Source organism: Lepisma saccharinum, chromosome 2 (genome assembly GCF_977018435.1).
Source record: "Lepisma saccharinum chromosome 2, izLepSacc3.1, whole genome shotgun sequence".
NCBI lineage: Eukaryota > Metazoa > Arthropoda > Insecta > Zygentoma > Lepismatidae > Lepisma > Lepisma saccharinum.
The window spans coordinates 92,541,610-92,563,339 of NC_139230.1; the positions used below are offsets into that span (position 1 = coordinate 92,541,610).

A 21,730-nucleotide genomic window follows, 5' to 3' on the forward strand; every position below is an offset into this window, starting at 1 on the left:
CAAGAAGTTTTTCCTAAGTTTCAATTTTGAGAAAGATAGTTCTTTTTTCGTGGTTGTTACTTGAAGAGTAGGAAACAAACAGAAGGCGGTACAGGATACAGAGAACACTGGAAGCTAATGTAGAGTTATCAAGGAGAAGAAGCTTTGCCAAAGCACTTGATTTCAGATTTAAGCACATTCCTGAAACGTAGAACTTTATCAGGATATTCGGAAGATAAATCATCTTCGTGTCCGTTACAGAGGGCAATAGCTGCATCTGAAGTTGTAGGAACGAAGGAAGAACGGCTAATATTATCCATACCATTCTTCAGTTTAAAACAGGTCCCGCGTTCGGTACCCGGTGGAGGCACATAGTGGTTCGGATCCCACTTTAAACTGTAGGTCCAGTCCCGATTAGCCTTACTGTGCATAAAATGGACTTAAAACACCAAATCAATTAAATCAATCAATCAATCAGTTTAAAACACCGGAAGCATTTAAATGTCCCATACTTTGCTCCATGGCAGTTTGAGGTGCTTTATTATTAACATATTAAAATCGGGTAGGCTATGCAAGGTCACGAGACAGTAGAAAAGCCAAGACAACGCGCTTTCTATTCAAGAAAATAATAATTGAATAAAATTGTCCAAGCAATTTTTGCGTTAATGTTTCACATGAGAAATTAGAATTATTTTGACTTTTTGGGGCCCCTTAGGCTTAAAGCTCCCGCCCGCCTCTGGTTTGACGTATTCATTCAAATTATAACGTTAAACTAGAATATAAAGCCAGAAAAAAATGTTTTAATTTTATTGCCCACAAAAAATAGCCTTTTCTATCTTTCTCACTTCCATTTATTACGTTTTCCATATCAACCTCATGGGTCGCGGGCCCCTACATGCGCGAGGCCCAGGGTGGTCGCCCACTTCACCCACCCAATGCTACGCCAATGGTTATACAACCTCAAGGCACCTGCGCCAAGCAGAAATTCAAATATTTCCATGCGTAGTGAAATATAATGGCTGTTGGCAACACTGACAGTAGTGATCGCGTCTACCTGCAAGAACTACATCGAATCTCACCGGTCTTCTTAAGACCCGGGTAATAGTAAAACCTGGCAGGCATCGAGACCTGTGCACAGCATCGCTTGCGCGATGTCGAACACTTGGGCTTGACGTGCGTGTTGCATATTGTTGCAGGCGCACCTCCTCGCAGATTTTTTTTTCCGGGTCCTGTGCAGGTCTCTAGTCCTAACACCAAATGCAGCCAACGCGAAGTGCAGACGACAGGAGGAGCCGAACGACGATGTCACAACATGGCGCAGGTGTGTTTTGCGCGCAACGCTCGACTCGAAAATTAGAAAATAGAAAATGAACGCACATGAACGTGGGAAATTGCATGAGTTATTTGTCGATGGTGTAGATTAAAAAATATATTTTAAAAAAGTAGTGCAAATGTTCATTGGTGAGCGACTGTGTAGTACAAACTTTTAGATACCGTCACCAATCACTTTGAAACTTGATTTTTGGAAGACAACTTACACATTGTTCATGAAATTTAATCACGATAGTCCAACAGCTTTTAAGTTGTAGTGAAATCAAGAAAATGCAAAGTTTCGTAGTAGAAAAATTACAGAAATTTAAATTGCCTGGTACTTTAAACACAGACACTGTCTGTGCTTTAAATGCAATGCAACATTATAATTTGTTCATTACCATGTAGACCACGGGGTAGTTTTTACATACTGTTTATGTAAAAGCTATGTAAATATTGGTTAGAATGGACTTCCGCGGGAAAATCGCTCCTCCCAAGTGCAATTCCTGGATGAGCGCAGCATGCACTTCATTCGATATTTGAACTCAGAATTTCAGATTGAAAAAATTGATGTATGGTGTCATAAAGCTCCTCATACTTTGCTACAGCACGCAAATATCCATACCTCACATGGGATTCGAACCCAGAACTAGTAATATTGCAAGACACTAGTTTGCTCGTGAAAAGTGCTTATTTGTAATATGACTATAACAGGTCTAGAAAAATAAAATACGTGAATGCAAAAGTAATGAACACACTTTCAAATACTCTGTTCTCATAACAATAAATTGCATGGTATATTCCTGAGATTATTAGTCCAATTGTTTGTGGTGCAATGGCGCACGATTCATTAAATAATTATTAATATATTACTATCATATTATTATATTACTATCATATTATTATATTACTATCATATTATTATATTACTATCATATTATATTATTACCATATATTATATTATTATTACTATTCTGAGACACTTGGTTCGGAACCCTCCCCTAGAAATATATTTCTAGACACGTGATTGCAAACTTCGTCGTTGTGTGAAGTTTCTGTAATTTTCTGTTGTTCAGTTTTCAACTCACTCAGCAAATTCGTATGGCTGAATGTATAATTCTCATTGAAAAATACCAGAATCTATCTATACTGTCTTTTCTTTTTTAAAAGCGCGCTATCTAAAATAACATTCAAACAAGCGACAGTGTGTTTGAAATGTTAGGCCTTGCCGCGAGAAATCGACCGAATGTAATGGATGGGCGAAGCCAAGAAAATACATCAAGAAATGAGCGGCCTTGATTTTCCAGCTGCAAGTGTGCAACGATTTGACTCCAGCTTTTGGCAATCGCAGCGTCTTGCCAACGGCAAGTGAGCATTTCCATCTCGTTTTCTTTGTAAATGGATGGCCCGCTTAATAGTGTGTTTCTTCCTTTCCTAAATGTTACACTCAACATCAACACAATTCCAATTCTTTTTGATAAGATGATATGGGGATCACCCTTTCCCAAAGAGAATGCCCCTATTGATTTTCGTCGTGGATAAAAGCATGCGTAATGTTAGCCCCCCAAATGGACTCATAAAACTCCGTCTATTCTCCACCCCCCCCCCCCAAATTTGTGCTGGGAACAGCAAGCCTGAGGGGACGCAGCTCCCTTTAAACGAGAGTTCTCCATCTGGTATAAATTTGTCTGTGCCTACACCCCTCCCCAAAGGAAAAATTCCTGGATAAACCTCAGTGCTGCAACCCCGAGAAGAAACGTCTCGGTCCGCCTATGACAAAACAAAACACTGATCTCAACTAAAGCGCCTCAAAGGTGATTAAAAAATATTCCACGAAGTTGATATGACCACAGACTTCCTTTCGTTAAATAGTTATCGGGTAACTTCCCCTCTCTTTCCACATCCTGCATGAGAAAGAATGCGCAGTTGTAACTTTCGTACACTCTGAAGGAAATACATCCTATCACGGACTGGCAACATTAGGTGTCATTCGTATTTGAACTGCGGTGTTTCCAGGGTGGATATCCTTTCTGCTTTCTTTTGCCTCGTGGATTGCTTGCATTAACGGCGAAGAAAGTAGTAGGCGAAAAGTGAATCCTCTGGAAGATAAGGATCCGAATATAGGAAGATAGAAAATGGTAAGTAATAATGTGAAATACTTTTTGTAATGCTGTAAAGCGAAGCGAAAAGATATTTCAAAAACACGTCAGCTGTTCTCTTGGTTAGTGGCCCACACTGAACATTCATTCATTCTTTTATATATGAACCTGAACATGTTATGTACTCTGTTCTATAATTCGTCTTCGTTTATGAACAATTTATTTTGAAGACTTGAGTACTGGTGTTCAATCACCTCTAATGAAGTTCCCACTTGTTGCATCAACATCACGTGGACGATTTTCTGTTATGGCATGTAATAACAATGTTAGTGCAACTGGTTGGGAAGATGTGGCTATTGAGTTATGCGAAAATAATAAACAAAGTCACGCTCCCTCTCCAATGTCGAATGGTTCTCAGTGCAGAAATTCGAAATAACTGCCAGTATGGGGACAACCCAAGACACATGGTTAACCAGGTTTTATTAGGGTAACAGTAGTATAAGAGGACTGAAAATTCATTGGTTCATAAAATGTCAGTTTTCAATCGCGGAAACCATTATCTCTGATAAGTTCCGGAAGTTGGAAGTCCTCACATCCGCGAGTTGTTTGCCGCTATTTGCAAAGGAATTATATGAATAGGTAAAAATTTAGATACTAGTTTACTATCCTTCGGGCACCTCTAATTTTTTCGTTTCGTCAATTTTTGACATTTGTACTTACGTATCTGCTTCGCGGAACATTCCTGTAGGTGTATCAACGTTGTTTTGATGAAATTTGAACTATGTTTCCTAACCTAACAGAACTAACCTAACCACGTGCCAATGGTTTGTGGGGCTAGCGCCAATGGTTCGCAATTATTTCCAATTTCTAGATCCTGATACTAACACGACACCAAATTTTAACTATGTTTCCTAACCTAATAGAACTAACCTATCCACGCACCATTGGTTCGTGGGGCTAGCTATTCTCCGTCGGAGAATTAATTTTCAACGAACAACATGAATTTCAGCTATGAAACATTCCCACAGCACACAAAACACCTTCCTGGTGTTCGACAATGCTACAGGAACTTATTACGGTAAGTAGTTTCTTCTGTAAAAATAAATGTGTCCGAAGGATAGTAAACAAGTACCTGAATAAAAAAAAATTGGAGTGCGGAAATAAGTATTTACGACTGTACAGCTGTTTAAAGTTGAGATTTTGCCGTTTGAAATTTTTGACTCTAAATTTCCCACAGATTCCTGGTTCCGCCCCTGGGATAATTGACTTACCACCCCGTACTGCGGCTCCGCCTTTATCTATAAGTCCCTTTTAAAGGCATGTTAGAAATTGGCCGGAGTCACCTGCCCCAACACTATTTCTCACTGTTTTCTGCATTGACACCTGAAGATACCAAAAATGAAGGCTAACATTAAACCTAAGAAGGTAACTTACCTCTTTTTACCAAGGCCAGGCACTGAATTGCGGGTCGAAGTTAAATTTGTAAGTCCGAAAATGAAGTAACTCCTACTTTGAAAGTCCTTGTTGTCCTTTTCCACAGAATACCACCCCCCCCACTCCCTTCCCATCATAAAAATAAGTCTCAAATTATCCCATCCCGCAAGTCATTTAGAAAAAACAACCCTCCCATTTACGGCCTGCAGTTGCCAAAAAGAAATAATTAATTCCAATTTCTGAAGTCTCATAAATTAAATCCAATGTCTGAAATGTCCAATCTGCCAATATATCACACAAATAACATATCGCAATCTCAAATATTCGCACAAGTCAATCATAAGAAGAAAAAGGAAAAATTAAGACGTGCGCCTGTGACATGAATCCAACATTCGCAATCATAGAAGTTCTGAAAAACCTTTTTGACATTACATTTTTTATGAAATTAAAATTCCTTGCGTACGTTTCGTAGCACGTAGATCTAAAAAATTAACTTCCGTGCTATTTGCAAACACTGTTATGGGGAACTAAATATTTGAAATGTGCCTGAAATAGAGGGTGTAGAAAGGGGTACAGGAGCCACATTTTTTATGCAACATAAAATGTGTTCTGAGTACAGAAACCACAAATAAGATATTTGATCCCAAAGTATGGCCCGTGTAATAATAATATTAAAAAAAAAATAGTACTTTCACACTACCACTTAAACATGCTTATTTCTCAGGGTGAACACAGCCTAGTTTTCCCAATGCAGGTTTTATCATGAAAACCCACCTTGAAAAATACAAAAAAAAAAAAAAACTACAAGTTTTGTAAATTAATACTTTTAATACTAGAGGTTCAATGGTTGTAAACAGTTTGAGATAACTTGTAAAAAAAAAAAATCACCAAAGAAACACCAAGTACTTCCACCCTGACAAGTCGGGACTAGCAGAACATTCAATCAACGAGGGACATAGACCAGATTTCAGCAACACAGAAATCATAGCCAAAACTTCAAACTACTGGGACCGTATTATCAAGGAAGCAATAGCCATTCATGAGGAAAAAGATAACCTTAATCATGACATGGGGCTCGAACTGGACCCATTTTGGTTAGCATTAGTTAACCAGAAGCGTGCACCCAGCAGATGCACCACCCGATTGGTCTGCAATCTTCACTGGGATCCCCCCTCCATGAACCTATATACACCGGGTTGACACTCAGAACTGCACTTCTACCCTGAAGATGAGTGATGTTAGCTTTCGAAAGCTTGGGATCTTTTCCGCAACTCACCTGGTCGATAGCCTGAGAGAACCTTTTCATCAAGTTCAATGATATTCAGTGATTTGCAGGATTTTGTGCAAGACATTTTTTTCATTCAGCTGCCATAAGTTACGTTAACACACATTAAGAATTTTTATGTCGTCAATGTATGTTTTAGAACAGGATGTTGTAATCAAGTTCTCCTGGGTTTGATATCCAGTGGAAGCACATGGCACATTTTTTCGGATTCGAGTTTAAACTTAAGGTCCAGTCGCAAGTAGCCCATCAATGCATAAAGTGGACTTAAATCAACAATACAAATATATACAGGGTGATTCTAATGGTAGGGTACAAACGAAAACCACAGATATCTCCCATGAAATAGACGAAAGTGCCCCTTCCACTTTGCTAGACAACGCCGAGAACGTGTGAAAATGAACTTCGCATCACTGTACAACCAGTACCAGTGAAGATAGAAAGGCAGAAGAAAAGAAGTCAAATGGAACACAGAGGTTGTTTGTCCTGCTACGGGAATCCCTCATCCCACATTTGTTGTCTCCTTGGCAGGTACCATTCCCCGTCCGGTCCTCTTTCTCTTTTGTTGCACCGTGCTTTGTTCTTGCGGTCTCCCCACTGTGTGTGGGGACTCCCCTTTCACTGCACTGCTAGTACCACCATTTCTGCCCCGAACCATGTACGTGTCTGTTGCCTGTCCAGTGTCACGGACCACTTTACTTGCATTCTCGGTGTGTTTCTTCATCCTATGTCGTCCTCCCATGGTTCTCCAACCCTACACTACTTTTCTCTACTGCACTGCTTCAGTCATGGTGTTTTTTTCCCGCTGTGCAATTGTTACTTTATGCTTCATTTCTTCTTTCGTCCCTACCTTTGTCGATCACTACCCTTTCCCTTCACTTGTCTTGCAGGACACTCCTATTTCCTTTGTGGAATCCCATGTGCATGCGTTGCGCAGCTGCCGCCTGGTGTTTTTTTGATGGGTGACTTTGGTGTTCCTTTTGACTTCTTTTATTCTGCCTTTCTATCTTCACTGGTACTGGCTGTACAACGGTGTGAAGTTCATTTTCACACGTTTTTGGCCTTGTCTACCTCCTCTCGGCAAAGTGGAAGGGGCACTTTTGTCTCTATTTCATGGGAGATATCTGTGGTTTTCGTTTGTACCCTACCTTTAGAATTACCCTGTATAGATATATACAAACAGGATGTTTTTTTTTTCTTTGTGATCTTCATTGCTGACCAAAAATATGTCTGATTTTCCACGCTACAACCACAAATTTCATGCTACATTCAACGTTTAAAACTACCCATCTCAGAATATACTTCACATGTTAAAAAAGATTTTGTCCCAAGTCACTTTTGTTTTATTGCAATTTTAACATGGTTCGATTTTGATTTACTCCTGTTAACATACTGTGGAGTTTTAGCAATTACTTAAGATTTTGTTCAATATATGCTTTCATAATGAGGTTAGGCAGGCCAGGTTTGGTTCTGTTAGCATTAAAATAAAGTCCGTAAATGCATTCTACTAAGGTTGTGATTTACTTCTACATTAATTCACACTGGTCTACAATATTTACAGTTGCTTGTCAACGGAAAAGTCTAGTCTGACCATATATCAAAATTTAATATCTTATTTATCTAGAATAATTTATTATGGGTCATAAAAATTTACATGCACTATTATCATCACACACATCAACTTGTTGCCATCCATCATGGCCATGTTTTTAATGAGAACAGAATGGGGTTCTACCAGACTTCTCCAATTTCGTTCATATTTCGCATACTCACTAATTTAGGGCTCCTAATCACGAATCGGAAGTTAAAATTTGGCCCTCACGTGTGGAACTTGAAAAATAACAACCAACAATGCACAATTGCTCATTATTTATCGCAAGATTTTGAGTTTCGAATACTTAAAGAACGAAATATATATTCCTGATATTACTACGACCCCAAAATTTAACTGTTTGCCTAACCTAACCACATGTCAATGGTTCATGGGGCTAGCGTCAATGGTTTGCAATTATTTTGAAATTTCTAGATCTGATACTACCACGAAATGAAATTTTAACTGTTTGCCTAACCTAACCGAAACTAACCTAACCACATGTCAGTGGTTCGTGGGGCTAGCGTCAATGATTCGTAATTATTTTGAAATTTCTAGACGTTTCAGACAAATTTTAACTTCAGATTCATCATTAGCAGGCCTCAATTAGTAAGTATGCCAAATACGAAGAAAATCTGAGAGTATTTGGCTTTTTCCAAAGCAAAACTTAAGGAAAAATGGACATTACTTCCTTCCTTCAAAAGACACCATCTTCCTCACATGAACAACTGACTAACTGAAGGTGTCACTTATCACACAACACTTTATCAACCTTCTTGTGTAATTAAAGCAACGTAACAAATAACTGGTCTCACTTATCGCACAACACTTTAGCAACCTTCTGAACGCAACGTAGCGAGTTGTGAACGTCACTTGTTCACATGATAAAACATGGCTTCTTCATTGTTCATGTATCAACAATCACCGTGGTAATTCACAATGCTATTTTACAACTTCTACACGTTAATTTACAATTTCTACATGTGACCACGAAATCTTAACTGCAGATCCGTCATCAGGACTCCATAATTAGAGAGTATTAGAATTATTAACGAAATTATGCCTTTTTTTGGTATTGTAAAATCTAACCTTCTACACGTTATTTTGAAAGTTACACACGAGAGTGCCAAATTTTAGCTGCAGATTCGTGATTAGGAGCCCTAAATTTGTCAGTATGCGAAATATGCACGAAATGGGAGAAGGGTCCGGTATTGTAAAATCATACCATTCTACCTTCCATTCCATGAGGACTAAGCACAGCGTTTTCAAGGTACTACTTCATTCTTCGAATTTCTAGTGATTTTTCTGAAAATCAGAATACAACCATTTATCATCAATGGCGTCCAGAGTCAAAGCTGGAAAAAAAAATAGGCACCTTTTTGGTCTGAATTATTTGATTATTACCATTTTTTGTCCATGCACTCCATAACAATAATATTTCTAGTGGGAAATTGGTCCTTTCGGCTTGAGCCAAGATTTCATGGCTTTGTAAACCCTGTCCAACAGTATATTTTTGACTGTAAGACTAGATGTTGTGTATGTGTGTGCAACTTGATTAATTTCTTCTACATATTTGTGCATGTTGTTTAGCTGTTAATGTCTAGTGCAGGATCATCTTATTTGAAGCAAAAACCTAAAATACATAAGCCCCAGCAACTAGACATCAGAACTGATGTCTTGAGAACTCCATCATCGATACGTTGCGAAGCAAGCCACTTTTTGAGGTGAAGGAACGGAAAGTAATCACTTGGGGCAAGATGGGGACTGTGTGGTGGGTGATTAAAACATTCCCATCAGATTTTTTGAATTATCGAACAGTATGGTCAGCTGTGTGTGGGCAAGCATTGTCATGAACAAGCAGAATTCCAGACCGTAACATTCCTCTTGGCTGGTTTTGGATGGCACATCTCAGATTAGACAGTGTTTGGCAATACTCATCTGCTGTGATGGTTCATCCCGGTTCCAGGAATTCCACGAGGAATACACCTTTTTGGTCCCAAAACACGGTTGCCATGATTTTGCGATGTGATGGTGTTTGCTTGAATTTCTTCGGTTTCAGTGAACCGGAGTGACACCATTGCATGGATTGCTGTTTTGACTCACCAGTGACGTACGATATCCAGGAGTTGTCTCTAGTCACTATGTGAGAAACCAAGTCATCCCCATCCTTCTCCCAGCGGACCAAATATCACGTGCTGATTTCATTCTTTCATCTTTGTGAGTGTTTGTTAACATTTTTGGCACCCACCTCACACACAGTTTGCAATAACCCAGATTGTCCGTTACAATTCAGTGCAATATTTTATCATACACTTCAGGAAACTCCTTGCCTAGATCAGTAATGGTGAAACTGAGATTGGATCGTACTTTCTCATCAACACATTGCACAAGGTCGTCCATCTGAACACTAGGCCTGCCGCTCCACTCATCATGAACATTTGAACATTGTTCCCGAAAAACACGGCACCGTTGTCTTACCTTTTCTTCACTCATTACTGTTGGTCCGTACATGGCACACAATTCCCGATGAATGTCAGCTGCACTCAGACCTTTTGCGTTGAGAAATCTAATTACCGAACTCACCTCTCATTTGGCGGGATTTTTTACATCAGCAATTTCAACTTCCTGCTACTCGCATGTACGCACCTCCACACTGAGAAATATACCTCTGTTGCAGGCACAGAATACTAAAGCATGCTTCCGTGCACGTGCAGCTTCATCAGTGCCCAAGTAAAAAATTATCGGCCCTTTTTGTTACTTGTCTCATATATTTGTCATATTGGGCCATGTATCTATCAGTAAAAAAAAATTAAGCAAATCCATGACTATGAAGCAACCTGCTCCGGGTGATTTCGCAAGGAATGATCCACAATCTTTAATTTGAAGAAGAAACTTGTTCTTTAATAAATTTGCAACAATTTTGTATTTATTACTTTAATAAAAGTGACCGGATATAAGCAGATTTCCATTTCTTTAATACAAGACCATGTTTGAATGCCTGTGATTTTTGTAATGGATAAAAGTAAGTGTGTGGGATGTATATATCAGTACTATAATATTAACCTGTGGCATAACAGCCCCTGAGGGCCAGTACCTACCTACCGAGTGCCAGCCTCACTCTCACCAGATGTGGGAGATCATCTAACCAATTACGGGGTGACGTGTGGTAAGTGCCGTGAAACCCCAGTCGTTGTTGTAGGTTTCAGTCACAAAGTTTCCTCACGATGGTGGGTAACCACTGGCCCCATAGGCAGATTGAAATCTCAGGAAATGCTTTTAGGGAGAATAGAATTTATGTAAATTATTGTGGTACCCATAAACACACTTCTATACTTGGCTACAGATCTGTTCACAGGAATAAAATAAACATTAGGGCAAAATCCAGGCTCTAGTGTATAGAACATTTATCAACAACTTCCCAAATGACAATGCATAATACGTAATTCTCAACACACCTTTAGTCACATTGAATTGGCAGTGATTTTGAGTGTAAATGTTTGGCACAGAGTGCAGCTGAGGAAGGAGTCTTTGTGTGATTCCAGTACAGTTGGAATGGAGGGTAGGAAAGTCGAACCAAAGTAGCAGAGCTCAACTGTGAATCCTTTCTCAGGGCAAGATTATGATTTTTCATGAGGTTTGTGACGGCACTTGGGTATACATCACCTGCATGAACGGAAAAAAATTCTGGACTGCTGGACTCGGATTACAGGTTATTAAAATGTCACTTTTCACTTCGGGCATAAAATTGCTACTTCTAAATCCATTAAGTGATGCACATGATTGTTATTGGTCGCAAACCACTGAATGGCTTGGTGCCAATCAAAAACTCAAATTATGGCTGTGATGGTGTTCTCTTTCTCCCCTTAGATTGGCTTTCTATAAATAAAAAGAAATTAAAAAACTGAAGACCAATTGCTTAATTTCTAGAATTTTCTGTATAGAATACTGGAAACCAAAGTTACAGGCTGGTGCATCGAAACAGAAAAAATTCAATTGACGTAAATGCACTAATAAACAGGAAAAAGTACATTTATGAGTGGAGAGTGAAAAGTTTTGAGCCTCACATGGAAGGAGTGGTGCTAATTAGTTAAAATTTTGGAGGAAGTAAGGTTTGAGTTTTAGAACACTGTGTGAACTTTTATGAAATTCACATGATTCGTGAATTCGGTACCTCTGTCGGCAAGGCCTCACTGCACAGGCTGCTTTGGTAGTGTGTGGACACTTCCCCATCCACCTTATTCCCCCAACCTGCCCAGTCAGATTTTTATCTTTTCCCTGCTATGAAGAATTCACTTGTAGGACGTCACTTCCACACGGACAAAGGCTGTCATTCAGTGATGGGAGACTCAGGCCAAATCATTCTACCAGATGGCTGTAAACAAATTGCAGCACAGAATGCATAAGTGCATTGATCTGGGGGGTGATTATAGAGATTATGTGATTATGTAGAGAAATCATAATTAGAAACTACCTCAAACACCCCTTCCCTGTGAGGCTCAAAACTTTTCACTCTCCCCTTGAAATGCATTAACTATGGCACTTACATGTTACTTTACCTGAAGATGACATCGGAAAGATGTATTCCTTCTTGGAGTACACATTCTGGTAGTCTGCTGTGGGAACTCTGGAAATGCTCAGTGTACACTATGCAGTCACACTATCACTGTTCTTATAAAATGCTTTCAGTGAACGCACGTTGCGCACCATCATTACTAAATGTAAAGCCTTCTCAATGATGTCACATTGGTTCCTTACAAATGCCAGCATTACAGTGTTGCTAATCCTAGATTCAAAATTTTCCATTTCCCTGTGCCACCTTGTGCTTAGTAATAGGTTAATGGGCAACGCTTTATAGTACAATAAGCCCAATGTGAATCTCTCTTCAGTTTTTATTTATGCGAGATCAAGTTATGTTTGCATGTTTTTAAATGCACACAATCATCTTTGGTGGTAATGTTATCGCATTCTTCTTTCTACGTAACTGATGGATGTAGTTAACCCATTACATCAGCAACTTTTCTCAAGATTGTACCAATGGCAGACAATAAAGGAAAACGGTTCATTCACATAAGAATATTTGTTCAGTGGCATTGCTCTTTAAAATTATTTTAAATTTGTCTTTTTACAGCGCGAGTGCATCAGTATTCATGTTGGCCAGGCAGGCGTGCAAATGGGTAATGCCTGCTGGGAGCTGTATTGCCTAGAGCATGGAATTCTGCCCGATGGACAAATGCCAGCTGACAAAACTGTTGGTAAAGAAGATGCTAGCTTTAATACTTTCTTCAGTGAAACTGGTTCTGGCAAGCACGTCCCAAGAGCAATATTTGTTGATCTGGAACCAACAGTTGTTGGTAAGTTCTTTATGCAACAGTATATATAGTGAGGTGCATAAATAATACCAGGCAGTTGCCAATCACTACTTGCATTCACTTTTTGCTCTCTCTACATGTTTTTAAGGAATAGAATGCTGATGCAGAAGTTTTCAACTGCTGTGTTGGGAGTTGTTCCAATTCTTGCATTACATTCATGTGAGCATGACTATGGACAATTTGGCTGGTAGTATTTATGCACCACTCGACTCCCTTGTGCTTTCTCAACTTGTATTTTTCTATATACCTGGAAGTAGCTGCAGCATGCAACTACCTGGTACTGCTCAAGTCATGAAATTTGTAAACATCTGGTGAATTGCAGTGGTCTAAAGTAGCATGCTACTGTAGCTAGCTACAAAATTTGTAGCTGTAGCAAAGCTACATTTTTCTCAGCATTTTGTGGTAAATTTTGAATGTGACAACAGCATCAAAAAGAATTCGACAATAATGCTTACTTTTGCAGGAGGTTCATAAAGACAGGTCATTACATGGAAGTAGGGATTACGTAGATTATAAATATCTTGAAATTGCAGATTATAGGTATCTGCATAATTTATTTCATTAGTATCTGAATAATTCTAGTATCCAGGTAACTGACATTTATGGATATATCTCAGCTAACAGCTACTGTTTTTCTTAACTGCATCACTATTTTTGGGAAAAACATGCCTAGTTTCCATCACTTCGTGAACAAATCCTGTGGATATCCACAGTGTAAAAGACAGCAAAATATAAAAAATTACACAATTTGCAGTGCAAAAATGAGCGATCAATTTTCCACTACACTAACATAGCAATAGTGCCAGCAATCAATGGCTCTGTACGTTAACAGCATTGACTTCATAACGTAGGATATCACCAGCAAGAACGATAGTTTCTGGAATTACAATTATTTTCGTGATAATGTTTGTTCACAAATTTTAAAATTACAATATGTTTACAACACTCGGGTTTACATGTCAGTTTCCTCAATATATTTTATCATATTGTAAAAAGTACATAAGAGTTACTGACTTGCCTGCAGAAAATACAATTTTCTTTAGTTAATATACATAATAGTTTTCAAGTGTATGTATTTTTCCTACTTTTGAGTCACTTTTCTGTAACTTTTGCTAACCATGGTAATGAGAATGAATGGTTTATTTAGTTATTCCTTTATCTAGTCACTTTCTGCCACTTTTGGCTAATTGTGAGAATGAGGAAGAATGATGAATGATGAGCAGTGTGGGGAATGGAAGAGCAGGAGGATCCCACCCTCCCAACTAGCCATCTTTCCTAGTTTTTGTTTTGAGTCCACTTTATGCATAGATAAGCTGATCGAGACTGGTGCAAACCACCATGCCTCCACCAGGTATCAAACGTGGGGCCCTTAAATTACAAGGCGATACAATTTCCACTGTTTTTCAGGGAAGCAATCTCAACATGAAAACTTACCCAAAGCAACGCTCCACCGGTTTCTCATTTATACCATTAGCCCAGCATCGCCCAGCCCCCTAACTAACATTCAGTTTAAGTGCTAAGAAGATAAAATTGATAAATATCACATTTTTATCTTATTCACATTTTGCACAACACATTATAGTTAATTTTGATACATGATAAATTCCAATTAATATTAAAAAGTAGTCAGTCACAGAAATATTTTTTTGATAAGACAATGATAACAACACTCACATGTGTAAGGCCTAGTTTCCATTAATATTCCACACATGAGCAGCAGGAATATTTAATAAGAAAAATGATTATAAAGCATAGTTAATCCTCCAATGTGTGTTTTGTTCAAAATGCTATCTTCATATAAGTGTATTAAAAATTAAATATTTGTTCTCAAGAAAAATATGTTGATATATGCTCACAAATAATCCTACCAAATTTTTATTTGTGCATAGTTGTAATAATTAATTTGGGTAACAACCTAATTGCAATATTCATATATCAAATTTGAATTGATATGCCACTTAACATAGGTATATTATTCTCAAGCACTGTAGTAAAAATAAGTAACTGAAGTAACACTGGTATCAAAATTATCGAATGATTGGAATCATAATAAATAACAGAATATATTTTCCAGTAAGTACAACTATCATACTAGGGACTTCGTTTGAATATCCACATGGTTGTTTTAAGTTTTTTTTATGCAGAAGTAGCGCAAAAGTAGAAAGTAGTGAACAGAAGTAGCGTAGCAAGCTACTTTTTGGTAAAAGTAGCTGTATCAAAGCTATATTTTGGAAGAGTAGCTGTAAGGGGGTAAGTTACTGTATTTTGGATCTAAAGTTGCTTCACACTGATATACTTTCAGCATACAATTATCACTAACCATGATAAAGGGACCATTTGAAATCTAAAAATAATGTAAAAGTTTGACCACATGCTTGAAATTGCATAGTCCATATATTGCTTGTTTACATTCCAGATGAAGTACGAACAGGAACATATCGTCAACTTTTCCACCCAGAGCAATTAATAACTGGGAAAGAAGATGCGGCTAACAACTATGCAAGAGGCCATTACACTATAGGCAAGGAGATTATGGACTTGGTGCTTGATAGAATTCGGAAGTTAGCAGATCAATGCAGTGGCCTTCAGGGTTTCTTAGTTTTCCACTCATTTGGAGGCGGCACAGGGTCTGGATCAACATCTTTGTTGATGGAACGCTTATCCGTGGATTATGGCAAGAAGAGCAAATTAGAATTTGCTATATATCCTGCTCCACAGGTAGGCTATTGATTGATATTGGGCAGTTTTAATTGCTTTTTTCCATTGTGACTTTCGTAGGGTAAGGTGATCAAATTTCGGATATTTTATTTAATACATTTTCATTACCTAAATGTAAAGAAAATAAGCTGTTAGCGTGTTCATAAATCTTGTTTATCAATTTATTGCATTTCTCAATTTTTTTTCCTTTAAAAATATTTTTTTGTGTTTTCAAATATAATTACAGTGCACGACCTTTTAACTGGGCTCAGTTTAACTACCCTCTCAGCTGAGGAAGAAAAAATGGATTCGATGGGTGTCAATGAACTCAGCTGCAAAGTAAAAGCTGAAGGGGTCACATCCCTCTCCCGAAGCAACATTGCCAGGCGAACTTCTGTTTCCACCAGTTATCTATTTGCATGTTTTTTAGAGTGTGTGAAAGTCCCTCATGTAGGACCATATGTACAGTTGTACCATTAACACCGCTGATTTCTGGTGCTGGCAATATCATTACCCAAGAAGACTCTCTCTTACTTTACAGTATGTTTGGCAACATGTGGTGGACCCAACGCTCATTTGTTTTGTCCAACAACATTCGGTACCTTGTGACTCAAAATTCAGTCTAAGATAATTCAACTGATTGCTGTTTCCCAGCTGCCAGTTGGAGTTTAAAATATGCCATCAACTTTTTTTTTAACACTGAACATATTAAGGATTTTTAAAATAAATCTCCTAAACAGAATTGTCCTGGTCAAAACGTGACATAAGATCACCCTAATTATAAGATTATAATAAATAATTGTAAGTATTTATGCATTCCTCAAGGAATGATTCTGCTCATCTTGCTTGATTTGTCTCTGGCGCAGTACTCATCACAAGTTGAGCATTACTCAATGATTGGCAGGATTTTAAGCAACACCTTTTATTTCATTAACATAAGTTAAGAATTTATGTCATATGTCTTCTTGAATAGGGGGCCCTGATTGAATACCCTGGTGTTGCACATTGTAAAATGCTTTGGATTCCAGTTCAAACTGTAGGTCCAGTTCCAATTAACCTATCCATGCATAAAGCATAAAACAACAATACAAATACATATACAAGCAGTAAGTTCTTTGTGGTCTTCACTGTCGACCTAAATTGTAAGTCTGATTTTCCATGATGCAACCACAAATATAATGCTATTCAACGTTTGAAACTTCCCACCTCAGAATTTACTTCACTTGTTTCTGCACAATCCACGTTCTGTCTTGCTTACTATGATTCAAATGTCTTTCAGAAATACTGGATGTAAATTGCATAAATATCAATCAACTGCAATTTCCCAGAAATATAGACAAGCCTTCTCATCCAAGGTAGTTTATTTTCCTGCATAAGTTTCTGCAAAGAAGGAGTTTTGAACCCACGACCTTCCATTCTGCAAGTGAACAAGATCTCCCTACACCACACTGCTTACATCATTTTAAGCACTCCGTTCGAGGGGTGAAGAGAAACACATTTATGTAGTAGTGTAGTGTGAAATAAAAGTCTTATGTGGGGGATGTTTGCTTGAGCCTGTAGAATAGCTGGGAAGAGCTTGTAGGATTAATCATTATAGCCATTGAATAAGTTGGAGGGAAGGCAGCGGCTTACGTAAATTTTCCTTGCTGAGGGATAATATATTGCCATATTCTAACTTTATAATACAGAAAAATGAGCTTAATTTTTCGAAAATGAATTTAAGACCAATGACATTTTCCACCACGAAAATAGGTTTTACATAGTTTGTAGTTCGTTAATATGCACTTGTAAGATTTTCCATTGTTTTAATTTCACACATATTTTATATTTCAGAAGTTGAATATCCCTTTCCTTTCTCTCTATAGTCTTTGGAAAGGTTGAAGTTCCTTGGCACCCAGGGTGTGGTTCAACTGCATCCTTTTCGTTTTCGAAATCCTACTTTCAACAAACAAGAAAATATTTCATAACTAAACGATTGTTTGTTCAAATCACTGCATTTACACACCATTTAGAAAATGTGACAAAACAACAATATAAATGTTCACCATTCATCCCTTTCAGCGTTTATCGATTTTTGCTGAATACGTTTAGACTTAAAAATTGTAATGAGCAGATTATAGACATAACATCACATGTGCATTGACTTCTTCAAACTTGCAAGTAATGTGAGCTATTTGGAGAATAGGTAGCGTGCTTGATTCTGATGAAGGTGGTCATGGGTTCGATACTCCGAGGTAGGATTTTGATTTTTTTTTTTCCCCAGAAGTATAATGCTGGGTGTAAAGTTTATCCACCTTGCTGGTAAATTAACGTTGGTCTCTGCATTTCACGAGGTGAAATTACATTATTTGGCGATTTACTATTAATTTTAGATGCATTGGAAGATAGAGGTAAGGGGATTAACAACAGTCATTACGAAGGAACGGACATAAAATTAACAATCTTGGCAATTTGAACTCATTAAACTCTCCCCTTTGTTACAGTAATGCACTACATCACTGCTTAATATAATTGTGTATGCGCATTAGTATATAGAAATAATATATCTTGAATAACATTACATACAGCATTCTGAATACATGTATGTGATGAGAATTAGTCATAACGTGTGTGTTAATAACACAACTTATGAAGAATGGCTAAAAGAAGAACAGTTTTATCCTTAAATCCTGCCAATCAATAACATCTAAGGTAATAATGCACATAAGTGTGCATTGGATAATTTTTTGAAATACAGGGTTGCCCAAAAGTCAGTTTCCCCTAGGAGAGAACAAAATTATGGTACTTGTAGTAGTTCCTACTCCCACCACCAGATGCTCACAATTCAGCAGTCTCTACACAGATAACGCTAATGTTTAACACAGTTTACCCGGTTTCTCTCGGGGGGGGGGGGGGGGGACTTACTTTTGGGCCACCCTGTATATTCTAATATAAACGGTCTGTTAAGGTAACAAGAAAAAAATAACGAAAGCAGCATCGAACAAACTACTCTACATTAACTTATGGCATTATGCCCTTAAAGACACGTTAACGTTTATGAAAACATCCACCTTCCTGTCTTCCAAGCACATTTTCTCAAGTAATGAAAAGTATTATTTTTTGGGAACTGTTCAATATTATGCAGGGTATTGTAAGTGAAATGTCGCATAAACTCCTCATAAATTTGCTTCTTTCTGCTCAAACTTGGTGATTTCCTCCAGGTGTAGAAAAACTCTATTCAGTGTTTCAAACCTCTCTGATTTCAAGTCAAGCTAGCAGAATCTTAAAAATTCCACAAGATTCTTTATCAAATTTACTATTTGTTTGATCGTGTATTATAATAGCAGTTTATAGTTTCTAAGTTCATGGAATGTGTGAAATTGAAAGCTTTTCACCGCACAGTTCTTCGTGTAGGCGAGGGACAAACTTCCTGGTTGGATTACAGTTGTAACAGCAGGCACACAAAATAAGCATTTTTTGACACTTAAGGTTTTTTAAGGCATATTTTGGAATATTTTATTTACTAATGTAAAAAAGCTGAGGGTATTTTGATGCAATGCACGTGTTCCTTGGTGAGATGTTTATTTGATGTGTTAATATCACTAGGCTGTGATCAATAGTTCCAAAGTTATTGAGTCAAGAAGTTAGCTCTGAGGCTCATTTCTCATATTTGGATCACATTTTCTGTTGCGCACCATCTTCTTCCACAGGCTATAACTCTAGAACTATTTCTTGGAGGACCTAATATTTGGAATACAAGCCTTCCAGACATGATTAAATTTCATCCAAATCAAAAAAACATGACCTGGAAGCCCTGGTCGATCTGATGTGGAATGACCCATAAACACTTAATTTCTTTCTTCCCCTTTGCTTCAGTAGTTTTAGACAGCTAACAATGTATTTTGTCTAATTTATGAAAAATCAAGCTTTAATTTTAAGATTGAAAATTATTTTTAGGTCATTTTTAAATAATTTTAAGGTCATCTTATAGGTCTTTTTTTTGAGATTTGTTAGGTTGTCAACTTACGAGCCCTAGTAATATGCATAGTCATGCCCATATGAATGACAAGTGCAAGACCTACCCAATCTGCATCACCTTTCTTTCATTTAACTTTCTTGTAACTTTCCTTTCTACCCCTTTCAATCTTGAAATAAAGCACTGCTGTTGTACCCATAATGCAGATTTCACAATTGTCACACATTTTCTGCAGGAAGCATTGTGTGATGACTGCATACTGGTCATTCATGTGAATGTATCACCCAGATTCATCTGTAACCTCATCCCCCAATAATTTCTAAATGACAGTTTATTCATTCATTGAGGTAGTGTGCACTTTTATCATTTGGGACAATTTTACAAGTCTGTTTTGAACTTATGTAAAAAGCAAAATATGGTTGTATTTTGTTTCAACAAAAATATGCAAATTCCTGTGGTTTACTGACAAAAAACACTACCCTCAAATAAAGAAGCAATATTATTTTTTGTTTAATGGTTATACACATGTATTGGTTAACAGAAGCTGCATACTTTTACAAACAGGTTTTTATTTTTTTCATATTTCATTTCAGGTGTCAACTGCTGTGGTCGAACCATATAACTCTGTTCTCACCACACACACAACATTGGAACATTCTGATTGTGCATTTATGGTAGATAATGAAGCTATCTATGATATATGTAGAAGGAATCTAGACATTGAACGCCCCACCTATACAAACCTTAATAGACTGATCGGGCAGATTGTCTCATCAATCACTGCTTCTCTCCGTTTTGATGGAGCCTTGAATGTAGATCTGACTGAATTCCAAACTAACTTGGTGCCATATCCACGAATTCATTTCCCTCTTGTCACATATGCACCAGTGATATGCGCAGAAAAGGCATACCATGAACAACTTTCAGTATCTGAAATCACCAATGCTTGCTTTGAACCAGCTAACCAGATGGTGAAATGTGACCCAAGACGTGGAAAGTACATGGCTTGCTGCATGTTATACAGAGGGGATGTTGTGCCAAAGGATGTAAATGCTGCAATTGCAGTTATTAAAACAAAGCGCTCAATTCAGTTTGTTGATTGGTGTCCTACTGGCTTCAAGGTTGGAATCAATTATCAGCCACCCACTGTGGTTCCAGGAGGCGATCTTGCCAAAGTCCAGCGTGCTGTCTGCATGTTGAGTAATACTACTGCCATTGCTGAAGCATGGGCTAGATTGAATCACAAGTTTGATTTGATGTATGCCAAAAGAGCTTTTGTCCATTGGTACGTTGGCGAGGGTATGGAGGAAGGAGAATTCTCTGAAGCCCGTGAAGATCTTGCAGCACTTGAGAAGGATTATGAAGAAGTTGGAATGGATTCAGCTGAAGCAGAGGAGGAAGTTGAGGAGTATTGAGCTGGGAGAATCCGTTGAAACTAATTGTGATATTGAAATATTATTCTTCAATCATTTGTGTAAGGGCATTGAGCCAGTATAAGTTTTATAAACATGTCATGTTGGTCTTCCAGTTGTATTTTTCAATAAATTTCTTGAGCTTATAATTAAAGCTTTTATTTTTCACATGGTATATCATATGAAACCAGAAATCCTATTTTCACAATGTAGATTACAGTTCAAATGGTGGTATTACAAGGAGCATTTTGTTTTCCAAATTAACTTAATTAGGCCATTCAGGAGAACTCAATTTGTGAATGTACAGGGTGTCCGGAATGGGACTGACAGTTTTTAAAAGTTTGTGGTTTTAATATGGACACCGCTAGTCGTACAAGTATGAACAATTGCAAAACTAAACTCGCGAATGTATACTTCCTTTGCAGTCCATTGTTAAAAACAAGCTCAGTTTGTAAAAAAAATTATACTGTTCAAAACTGTCAGTCCCATTCCGGACACCCTGTATATGCATGCCAAAATATTCATTAACTTATGTTTCAAGGTAATTACTAAATTTTCAGAAAGTGGATTTCCATGTAGCATGTTATCACACCCAAGCATT

The 21,730-nt window shown here is 37.8% G+C and overlaps 1 protein-coding gene across 1 annotated transcript; it reads left to right on the plus strand.

The window, feature by feature from the left end:
• The first annotated feature begins 3,269 nt into the window (after positions 1-3,269).
• On the plus strand, positions 3,270-21,283 carry LOC145984094 (tubulin alpha chain). Its single transcript, XM_083117501.1, has 4 exons — positions 3,270-3,428; positions 12,825-13,047; positions 15,482-15,783; positions 20,311-21,283. Exons 1-4 carry the CDS (start codon positions 3,426-3,428, stop codon positions 21,130-21,132), a joined length of 1,350 nt encoding a protein of 449 aa, XP_082973627.1. The 5' UTR covers positions 3,270-3,425; the 3' UTR covers positions 21,133-21,283.
• The last annotated feature ends 447 nt before the right edge of the window (positions 21,284-21,730 follow it).

Excerpts from the sequence above, each read along its gene's own strand:
- LOC145984094 (XM_083117501.1), top strand. Across the intron at positions 13,048-15,481 it reads TCTGGAACCAACAGTTGTTG|ATGAAGTACGAACAGGAACA; the intron begins GTAAGTTCTTTA and ends TTTACATTCCAG. Across the intron at positions 15,784-20,310 it reads CTATATATCCTGCTCCACAG|GTGTCAACTGCTGTGGTCGA; the intron begins GTAGGCTATTGA and ends ATTTCATTTCAG.